Source organism: Aphelocoma coerulescens, chromosome 20 (assembly GCF_041296385.1).
Source record: "Aphelocoma coerulescens isolate FSJ_1873_10779 chromosome 20, UR_Acoe_1.0, whole genome shotgun sequence".
Lineage (NCBI taxonomy): Eukaryota > Metazoa > Chordata > Aves > Passeriformes > Corvidae > Aphelocoma > Aphelocoma coerulescens.
The window spans coordinates 13,948,112-13,958,757 of NC_091033.1; the positions used below are offsets into that span (position 1 = coordinate 13,948,112).

General features: G+C 49.2%; 1 protein-coding gene across 1 annotated transcript; it reads left to right on the forward strand.

Annotated features, from left to right (window-relative positions):
* The first annotated feature begins 1,235 nt into the window (after positions 1-1,235).
* On the forward strand, positions 1,236-10,036 carry CYP24A1 (cytochrome P450 family 24 subfamily A member 1). Its single transcript, XM_069034064.1, has 12 exons — positions 1,236-1,421; positions 1,573-1,763; positions 2,102-2,195; positions 2,874-2,970; positions 4,113-4,204; positions 4,947-5,058; positions 6,386-6,531; positions 6,835-7,001; positions 7,181-7,259; positions 7,681-7,875; positions 7,969-8,080; positions 8,842-10,036. The coding sequence occupies exons 1-11, from the start codon at positions 1,236-1,238 to the stop codon at positions 8,077-8,079; spliced, it is 1,470 nt and encodes a 489-aa protein (XP_068890165.1). The 3' UTR covers position 8,080; positions 8,842-10,036.
* Positions 10,037-10,646: the final 610 nt, after the last annotated feature.

Sequence of the window (10,646 nt, forward strand, 5' to 3'; positions counted from 1 at the left end):
CCCTCTCCCTCTCTCTCCTCTCCTCTCGGTTCCTTTACCTGTTCTTGCTCCTCTCCTGCCTTCTCTTAGCCTCAAACTCTTTAAGTATTTCTGTGGAGTTTCTGATTAAAAGACTGGCATTAACTCATTTTTGTCAGGGTTTAATGGCTAACAACACTCATAGTGAAGGGAAATTTGCCTTCTCCGATGATGCCCACATGCCCTTTCCTGGTTACCCAGCCAGACAGGGTAAGGGCAGTTCCCACCCCACAGCTTGTTGTTCCTCAGCTCCCCGCACTTTTTTATTCCGTCCTTTTAAAGTGCAAATGCTGCGGGAAAACTGAACTATTCTGCCACCTGTGCTCTGCAGAGTGAACACCACAGCCCCTGCACGCTCATGCGGGTGCTCGGACTCAAAAACACGAGTTAAAAAAAAAAAAGAAAAAAGAAAAAAAAAACCGAGAGAGAGCTACGAGAGCGCTCTCACGAGCGCCAGGCGGGCAGCGGTGTCGCTGCCTGCGGCGTGGCCGGAGATGCGTCCCTTCCTCCGGGGGACCGGGGCCGCGCATCCCGGGGCTCCCAGAGGGTCCCATCCGCGCATCCCGGGGCTCCCAGAGGGTCCCATCCGCGCATCCCGGGCTCCCAGCGGGTCCTATCCGCGCATCCCCGGGCTCCCAGAGGGTCCCATCCGCACATCCCGGGCTCCCAGAGGGTCCCATCCGCGCATCCCGGGCTCCCAGAGGGTCCCATCCGCGCATCCCGGGCTCCCAGCGGGTCCCATCCGCGCATCCCGGGCTCCCAGCGGGTCCCATCTGCGCATCCCCGGGCTCCCAGAGGGTCCCATCCGCGCATCCCCGGGCTCCCAGCGGGTCCCATCTGCGCATCCCCGGGCTCCCAGAGGGTCCCATCCGCGCATCCCCGGGCTCCCAGCGGGTCCCATCTGCGCATCCCCGGGCTCCCAGAGAGTCCCATCCGCGCATCCCGGGCTCCCAGCGGGTCGTATCCGCGCATCCCGGGCTCCCAGCGGGTCCCATCCGCGCATCCCGGGTTCCCAGCGGGCGGAGGCGCTGGCGCGGTGCCTCTCGTGCCTCGCCTGAACCCTTTCATGACCCGCCTGCCCCGCGGGCTCCGCGGGCAGGGCCGGGGCAGCCGCCCCACCTCGCCCCACTCAGGGCTGCCATTGGCGCGGATGAAAGTCCAGCACCTCGGGCTGCTATAAATGCACCTATGCGCGGCCGGGGGCCGGCACCGTGGCCATGGGCGGCTGCAGCATCCTCCTCCGCCGGCTCCACGCCCGCACCTGCGGCCGCGCCGCCGCCGCGTCCTCGCTGAGCGCCCTGCGGCCGGCGGAGACGCTGCCCGGGCCGCCCAGCTGGCCGCTGATGGGCAGCCTGCCCGACGTGCTCTGGAAGGGGGGGCTCAAGAGGCAGCACGAGACGCTGGTGAGGCGGCGGAGCGGTGGGGATGGGCTGGGATGCGATGGGATGAGGATGGGATGGGATGAGGATGCGATGGGATGAGGATGGGATGAGGATAAGGATGCTGCGGCGGAGAGCGCCCCGCACTCACGGCGGGTTTTTTTCCGTTCCCCAGGCTCAGTACCACCGGAGGTTCGGGAAGATCTTCCGCATGAAGCTGGGCGCGTTGGACTCGGTGCACATCGCGGCGCCGTGCCTGCTGGAGGCTCTGTACCGCCGCGAGAGCGCCTGCCCGCAGCGCCTCGAGATCAAGCCCTGGAAAGCCTATCGCGACTATCGCGACGAGGGCTACGGGCTGCTCATCTTGTAAGTGGCAGGCGCAGCATCCCGGCGGCCCCGGGGAGGTACCGGGAGGACCTGGGGTGGAGGAGGAGCGGTGCGGGTGCGGGGATCCGGTGCCTGGGGGATGCTGCGGACGGCGGCCGCCCCCAGCCCGGCTGCGGGGGGCACCGGGGGGCCCGGGCTGCGTTCCCGAGGGTGGCCGTGCCCCCGGGGCTGGTCCCCGTCCCCGAGGATCCCCCGGTTGTGCCGTCGGTGCGATGGAGCATCTGTGGTGCACACACAGCGGGTTTGGGGTTTTCTCCTGCTCTCGTTTTTCTTTGAGCTTTTTGCTTCCCAACCTCGCTGTGGTTGTTTCAACCCAGGGAAGGAAAGGACTGGCAGAGGGTAAGAAGTGCCTTCCAGAAGAAATTAATGAAGCCCGGGGAAGTTGTGAAACTGGATGCGATGATCAATGAGGTACCGAGCTCTGAGAAATCCTTTCTCTCCCCCCGCTCCCTCGGCAGCCTGAGGAATTAAAGCAGATCCGGTTTATCTGGATAGATGTTGATTTGCTCCACAGCGATAAAACCACGAGTTTAGACTCTGATCATTCAGGGAATAACAAGCACAAACTGATTGCCAGGGTCTGAGACCACACAGAAACCTGTAGCTGAGATTGTCTCTACAGAAAAATAGGATTATTCCATAAGGGTACAGGCTCCTGCAAACAGCTTTTCCCTGCTTTTCTTGCATTCGGTAGTTTTTGCCTTTACCCCTTCAGTCTTCTGCTCCTCCCCTCAGGGAACACCTCTGTCCTTAACCTCTGTGCTCCTCAGGGAGTTTAAGGAGCATCTGTGATAAACAGCTTAACCCTTTTGTGAAACCCCCGTGCTGCCCCAGAGTGAAGGATTCCACCCCTGCAGAGGGAAGCTCAGTTCATCGAAGCACCGGTGGCACGAGAGTTGTGTCAGATCCAAACATTTGTTCACAGAGGGGGAAGTTGAATCTTGTTGAAAGAACAGGGAACAAAAGGATTCCTCTCCTGCAAGATTGTTATCTGCTGAAAAGGCAGCTGAAATGTTGAATTACACCGGATTTTTATTAGTTTATGTAATTTTATCCCCTTCTTTTCTCTCTCTTCTCTCCACCCTTTAGGTCCTGGAGGACTTTATGTACAGAATAGATGAAATTTGTGACCACAATGGACAGATGGAAGATGTCTACTCAGAATTCAACAAATGGTCATTTGAAAGTGAGTAGTTTTTTGCCTGGGGTGCACCTGCCAGGGCACTTCAGCTAAAATATGATCAGGGATGAATGTGTTGGCTGATTATTTCCAAACTCTCAGCTATAATATCACAGAAAGAGAGTTGCAGAGCAGCCAGGGGACTGTCAGTGCAAAATTCATCAGCATGGACAGAAACTCTTCTGTTGAGCTACCTGCATGGCTTATAAAAAATTCAAATATTCCAGTGACTTATAAATCCAAAAACCGGGGAGATTTTGGTTCATTTATCTGGAGTGGGATCAGAAAACACACGGCCTTTCTTTGTCCATCTGATATTTGTTAATTATCATCAGTGCAGGATCAATGAACTATTCCAATAGCAGAGTGTTCACAGTAGGCAGGGATTGGAAAATCCCATTTCCAATGTTTACATTGGGATTGAGAAGCACTGGAATGAGTTACCAAGGCAGAGCCTCATCCTTGGAAACCCTTCAGAGCACACTGAGGAAAGTGCCAGGAATGACACAGGGCAGAAACTGGCTCTGTGATTCCCAAAAAAAGGGATGGTTGGGTGTAGTGACTGAACCAGCTCTGCCAGACCTGGCTGCTCATGGCTGGCTCCTCTCAGCAGCCTCTGGACTGAGCTCCTCAAAGTGGTTTTTTTTTCCACTGTCAGTGGTGATGGCTGTGTTTGGAAAGGGAGAAATAGGAAGTGACAGCTTGAAAAAAAATGAGGAAAAAAAGGCAAGTGGAAAGAGGAGGAAAGTGGTGAGTGTGGGATGCTGCCAGTGTTTGCAAGTGGTTTGTGGCTGTGGAAAGGAGTAGGGAATGCTGGAGTAGACGGCCTCTCCAAGCCCTGTTCTCCTGCCACTCGGTTCTCTTCAGTAAAGTCACCAAATATGTGCCAAATATCCAGATCTACTGCTCGTGGGGATCAGTGGCAATCCTAACTTGTGCAGAAATACTCCTGTAAGGGCCCTTAGCTGGAAACCCTCGATGGGGCCCAGGCCAACGAGCAGGAGGTGTTTTACAAGTGCTGCTCTAACAGCTCTGTGTCAAGGGACGTTTTCAGAAGGCTCATCCAAGCCATTCCTTGGTGATAAACGATGCATCCCATGCACCCTTTTGTTTTTATATCATTTAATTACAATATTGCCCAACAACAGGTATCTGTCTGGTGCTTTACGGAAAGAGGTTTGGCCTCCTGCAGCAGGATGTAGAAGAGGAAAGTCTGAACTTCATCAAGGCTGTAAAAACGGTAAGAAGAGCCTCTCCTGGGGCTGTGGTGATTTTCTAGCCCTGCTGCACCAGTTTAAAGGAGGCAGCTGGAAAAAGCAGCTCAGGCTTCTGTGCTACGTGTCCCAAATGAGTCCTGTAGTGCCCAGCTGATCCTGGGCTTCTGCCTCCTTTATGAAATGCCTCAGTCTGACAGGGAAAATGCTGTGTGCCCATCAGGGCAATCCTGGAAGGAGAGCTGTCAGCTTGGTTGGGTGACTCTGCTCCCCTCTGAGGCACCTGTGGTGCAACCCTGCTGTTTGCAGGGTGGGACTGCTGCCTTTGTGGGGATTATGCAAACACTCAGGATTTGGGGTTAGTCAGTCCTGCAGGCAGAACTGCCGTGCCTTTGGGGCTCTGGGGTAGGAACCTGCCTAATTTTAGTCACCAAACAGAGCCAGCCAGCCCTGCCTCAGTTTTTACCTCCATCTGTTGTCAAGGGAGAGAGAGGCACTGCCAAGAAGTTGCTTGTCCCACTCTCAACAGGTGCCTAAAATAAAGAGGATGAGTTCCCTGCTGAGGAAGTTCCTGGCTGTCCCTAATTTTTGGCTGGATATCCCCTAAGTGGACTGAGGCCCATCCTCTCTGTCCAGGATGGAAAAACCACCATAATTTTGCCTTCTTGAAAATTGCCCCCAACTTTCCAGCCTCGTTTTGTTCAGGGATTGCAAGTAGGTGGATTAAAGAGATTAAAGAGAGATTTCCCACCCTCTTTCCCACCACAGATGATGGGCACTTTTGGAATGATGATGGTGACCCCCGTGGAGCTGCACAAGGGGCTGAACACCAAAGTCTGGCAAGCTCACACTAAAGCCTGGGATGATATATTTAAAACAGGTCATTATTTAAACCCAGTTTATCTCCTTTCCCTTTATCTCTGTTTTCTCCTTGCTGGAACTGATTTTTTCACACTTGCTGCTGTTAATCCCCGCCTTCAGCACGGCTTAAAACACATTTGTTGCACCTAAACACAGATCTATTCCCACGACTAACACCCAGGTTGTGGGGCAATATCCAATTCCCAGGGAAATCCCAGGATTCTGGCAGCCAGCAGTGTGATGGCACCACTTTAATCTGTCATAAAAGGAAATTAAAAATGTGTCATCTCTTTAAAGGCAAGGGTACAAATGAAAAGGGACTTCCCTCAAAGACTTGTTTTCTTGAGAAACAAGAATTGTGCATGCAACAAAACCATGTTTGCTAAAAAAAAAAGAAATTACAGCTCTTCTGAACAACCTGGAACATGGTTGTAAATCTTAAAACCAGCAGTAATTTAAATTATAAGGTGCAGTTTGGCTTTTTGTCATCATTTTTTGGCTATTTAAAATGAGTTGGCCTTCAAAGCTTAAAAATTTCTCAAACTCCAGATGTGAAGTTTGTATTTTTAATATTTTAAAATTTCATTAATTTAAACAGTGAGAGGCATAACTAAAGGTTGAGAAAGCTTTTGTAAGGTTGTAACACTGAGATATTTCCCTTGGTGTTTGAGTCCTGGATACTTCAAGGCTTTTTGTCCTGCCAGCCACACATGCACTCATTTTATTGCCTCTTAGCTTATGTGCTTTAGGAAAGACACTTCAAACCAGTTTTGCTCAGAAAAAACAGTTTGACACCTCCACTTAAAATGAATAATTCCTTCCAGGAACTGGTTTTAAAAGTGGGGATACTCATGAGCAAAATCTATTTATTTTTATTTTAAAATCCCCAGCATGTTGAAATTTGGCATCTTTGTGCCCTCCCCCGGTAAACCCAAGGTTTACATTTCCCCTCAGGGGGTCTGGTGCTAAGTCCCTTTGATTTTTTAACACCTTGATCCCCTTTGAAAACCCCAGGTAATAAGTTTTACACACTCATGTTCCTGGTTGCTGAATATTTCCCTCAACGTATCACCAATTTCCTCCCCTAATTTAAGAGAGCAGAATTCCCAAGAGCTTGCAGGAGCTCCTCTGTTCAAAAGGGATTTTGGGGTCTGAGTATTTTGTTTTAAAAGTGAAAATACCATCCTTTATTCAGTACAAATACACTCACTATTTACCCACGGCTGGAAAATAGAGCGCAGCTCGGCACTTCTTTAAAACCCTGCATGTGGGACGTGGGGTTGCTGGCATTTTTATGGGATTTTGAGCGATTTTCCATTAATCCTGTGCTGCTCCTCCCTCCTCAGCCAAGCACTCCATCGACTGCCGGCTGCAGAAGCACTCTGCCAACCCTCAGGAGGATTTGCTGTGTGACATCTACTCGGGGGGACAGCTCTCCAAGAAGGAGCTCTACGCTGCCATCGCAGAGCTGCAGATCGCCGGGGTGGAGACGGTAAAGCTGATTTCCCAAGGCTTTAAAATCTTCCCAGCTCCCCCCTTCCTTCCACAACCTGACCACCAGCGTGCCTGGAAGTGAGTTAATCCTGCTGCTGCCTCAGTGGCCCAAGTGCAGAGGAATTTTTACCTGAAATCACTGGATTTTTAATTCTGGAGGACAATGGGGACTGCTCACAATCCCTTAGGCTGTCAAAATTCCATAAGGCTGTGACCAGCCACAAATGTTGCTTTGAAGTTTTGACAACTTCTTCTGTCCCCACAAAAGGAGGATTTAACCTTTCTTTTCGCCTTCTTCCAGACAGCCAACAGTTTGCTGTGGGCTCTGTACAACATTTCCCGCAATCCACACGTCCAGCAGAAGCTTTTCCAGGAAATCCAGAGAGTTCTGGCTGCTCAGAAGAGCCCAAGTGCTGAGAGCCTGAGGAATATGCCTTACTTAAAAGCCTGTCTGAAAGAATCCATGAGGTAAAATTCCCAAAAAACTGGCAAAACCATCACCAAGCTTTTCACCAGCTTGTGTGCTATAGGGAGAAAGAATTTTCTAGTACACAGGATTTTGTTCACTTTGCTGTTTGAGGTAAAATATGAGAGATAAAGGAAGGCAAATTGCTGGGAATTTAACCCATTGTTCTCTTTCCCTGCAGATTGACTCCGTCAGTGCCTTTCACCTCTCGCACCATCGACACAGAAATGGTTCTGGGAAATTATGTGCTGCCCAAAGGGGTAAGGCAATTAATTCAGCTCTTTAGGATGTTTTTCCATTTATTAACTCCCCTTTAAACCACAGAAGCTGCTCATAGTTCAGTCTCAAATTGGCTTTGCAAAAGTACCAGGCCCAGGATAAGGAATGAGGAATTCACCCCCAGGATTCCCATAAACACAAACCCACTCCTACCTGTGCTGCTGTTGGATTTAGACAGAAATATTTGCCTGACAACATTTTGATGAGCTGTTTCAAAATATTTCAAATTTTCCTGTGATTCTCTGAGGAAACAATGACCTTTTCTATGTTCCAATTAAGTTTTCAGGAATTACATGACCTCTCCTGAGGAAGCTGCTGCACCATATTTTTCCATGCCGAGCTGACTCCCTCGGGAGCTCAGGGCTGATTTCTAACGCTCTTCTCTCTCTTGCTTTGCTGCAGACGGTGCTGATGATAAACAGCCATGCCCTGGGCTGCAGCGAGGACTATTTCAGGGGCTGGGCTGAGTTCAGGCCCGAGCGCTGGCTCCAGAGGGGCTCCATCCATCCCTTCTCCCACGTCCCCTTCGGCATCGGGAAGAGGATGTGCATCGGGCGCCGCGTGGCAGAGCTGCAGCTGCACCTGGCCCTCTGCTGGGTAAACACCCAAAAAGGGGATTTTCGGGGGGTTTTGCTCCTCCAGCTAATCAGATCCAGAGCCCAGCACGCTAATGGGGATCTTTTATTGCAGCTGATCCGTAAATACCAGATTGTGGCCACGGACCACGAGCCGGTGGAGACGCTGCACTCGGGAATCCTCATCCCCAGCCGGGCGCTGCCCATCGCCTTCCGCCGCCGATGAGGTTTGTGCACGGGGCTCTCCTGCACACAGGAGGCTTTTTTTGGGACCTGCTTTGGGATTTTTATGGAAGAAAACAACTTGTGTTTGTCTCCTCTTCATTCTCACAGTGCCAGAGCCATCCCGATTCGTTATTTTAACAGGAAATATCCCGCATTTCGCACAGCGCGTGGCTCTGGAGTTAATTTTATGTCCATGCTTTCTGTGCATGTTGCAGGTCAGAAAGGGGGAAATCTAAGTACAGCCACTGAAAATAACAGCCAGTGTCTTGTTAGGACTTCTCCACTGCATTACCAGAAGATATTTCCCAGAAAAGAGCATTTGAATTTGAGCATCAATTTGCAGATTAAAAAGAAGATGCCTTAGTGAAGGAACTGCTCACTACAGAGTTCAGATAGCAAAACTTGATTTGAGGCAGAAGGGCAAAGAAAATCTGTTTGTAAATAGTCAGGCAGTGTTGCAACTTACACATTTTTGAGTGTAGGATTTTCTCTCTCAGAAGCCTATATAAATGAGCTAACAAATAACTTATTTGTACAACAACCTAAATTGAAAAAAACAAGTCTCTGATCTAGAATTAAATCCTCCTATTAGAAATCAAGGACATTTCAATACTGGGGAAGTTATTTTTTTTTCCATCCAACACCACAGGAAAAAAAAATCCCAATTATAATCTGAATATTCACTCCTTTAACTGAAGTTTGTTCTGTGCTGTTTGCTTTGAAATAATCACTATAAAGATTCTTTTTTTTTTGTTCAATACAGGTTGCAAAAAGTAAAGGAGAGCTCTGCTGCTGCTTCCTCTTAAAAGAGAGAACCATCAACTGGAGAAGTCAAAGCTGTGGAGGCTCCAGTAACCAGGGAAGGATTGCACAAGTGCTGAGCCAGGAATAGCACCAGCAAAAGCTCCCAGACTGTTTTATTGGGAAAATGTGCTTAAAAGGAAAGAAAAATGTCAAATGCTTTCATAGACCTGTAGAAATCCAGGGATTTAGTGCAGCTGAGGGATTTACAGGATGAGGAGCCCTGGAGGGTTATGGATGGGAGGTTGTTTAACAGCCCAGTTTGGGGAGAGCTGCCTCCAGTCTGGGACCAATCACAGCTGAACTGGCCTTGGCAGCTTGGAGTGGGAGAGCTTGGGAAATCAGCTTGAGGGAAAGGAAACTGCCTCAGTCCTTATCAAATTACCAGTGCCATGAGAAGGGAGTTGGGAGTCTGGAAAAAGGCTAAAACTGGGCTGGGAAATTGGGATAATTAAAGAAGTGGATTTCCTTGGCATTCTTCACTGCCTTGGGAGGAGGGAAATAAGGACAAATGCACATGGCAGGATTTATTGCTTTGGTGTGAACAGTTGCAGTCCTGTGCCTGGCACACCCTCTGCTCTTCCCCATGGATTTCCATTCCTCCAGCTCCTGCACAACCCAGTTTATCCCACTTCTATTGTAAAAACTCAGTGGCCTTTCACTGCATGAAAAGGCCTGATCTGGAAATGGAACCACTGGAATCCTATGGGTTCTGCCACTGGAAATGATGATTATCCTAACAGGATAGTTACATTAGATTAGTAACATAAAATTATGTTTCAAAGCACAATTTCACAGGAGATAAGGACCCTAAACATGTCAAAGGGGTCTGTTTCTAGTGGAGACTGCAATATCTAAAGGTTAAAATTGTCACTTCCCAATGCAATGCTGGGTTTTGGCTGTTTGCTCACTGGTTTTACACTTTTGCAGTTTCAAGTGCAGATTTATATCTCTATAACCCCGAATTTATTTTTTTACATGCTGAACTGATGCAGGTTCTTACTATTTGTTGGTCTGTCTCTTGTTTTTCATTTGTTTGTTCTCCTCTGTTATGCTCACACATGTAAATGTACCCCCATTACAATGTATAAAGCAATTTGTGCATTATCTGAGTATTTCTAGGCAGTTTTGTAAGAAAATAAAGAGTTCTATTTTTATCTCTAGAATTAGTCTTCCATGATTTATTACAAAGTCTTTTCAGCTTTGCAAAAGAGGCTTCTGCATCCTCAGGGCGGTCTGGACACGTTTCTGCCTGGCATGGAGGTCCCAGCAATGGGATTGTTCCATTCCTCTGCCATGACAACAAGATAAAATCCATACAGAGTTCTGAGGAAGGATGAAAATAGCTTGAATTTTTGCAGAATCAGAAGAAATGATGCACATTTTCACAATGCTATCCCTCCCTGGCAGGGTGAGGGTGACACTGAGAGCAAACAGGATGGGAGATCAATCCCCAGAGAGCTCGGGCTGAGGTGCAGGTCTGTGTGTGGGATCTACCCAAATCCTGGGACAAAAATCCACCCAAAGCCTCCTTTTACAGCATTATAAATTAATATTACTGCATTGGAGCCAGTGGAGCTGTGCCAATATGGAACAAGTGCTAAGAGAAACAGTTTGTTCAGTTCCAGGCATCTCTGACTGCTCACAAATGTTCTGATGATTTAACTTGTGGAGGCAGCCAAAGAGAAGTGGTGTTATCTCGTTGAACTGCCCTTGGCAGCCTTGGTATCAGCTGTTTCGAAAGCCTTTATTGCTCCTGGGCAGTAA

What these genes read in the sequence shown, in the direction of transcription:
- CYP24A1 (XM_069034064.1), top strand. Translation starts at nt 1,236, where the DNA reads ATGGGCGGCTGCAGCATCCTCCTCCGCCGGCTCCACGCCCGCACCTGC. An exon ending in AGAGGCAGCACGAGACGCTG is followed by an intron (nt 1,422 to 1,572) that starts GTGAGGCGGCGG and finishes TCCGTTCCCCAG; the next exon opens with GCTCAGTACCACCGGAGGTT. An exon ending in TGTCTGAAAGAATCCATGAG is followed by an intron (nt 7,002 to 7,180) that starts GTAAAATTCCCA and finishes CTTTCCCTGCAG; the next exon opens with ATTGACTCCGTCAGTGCCTT.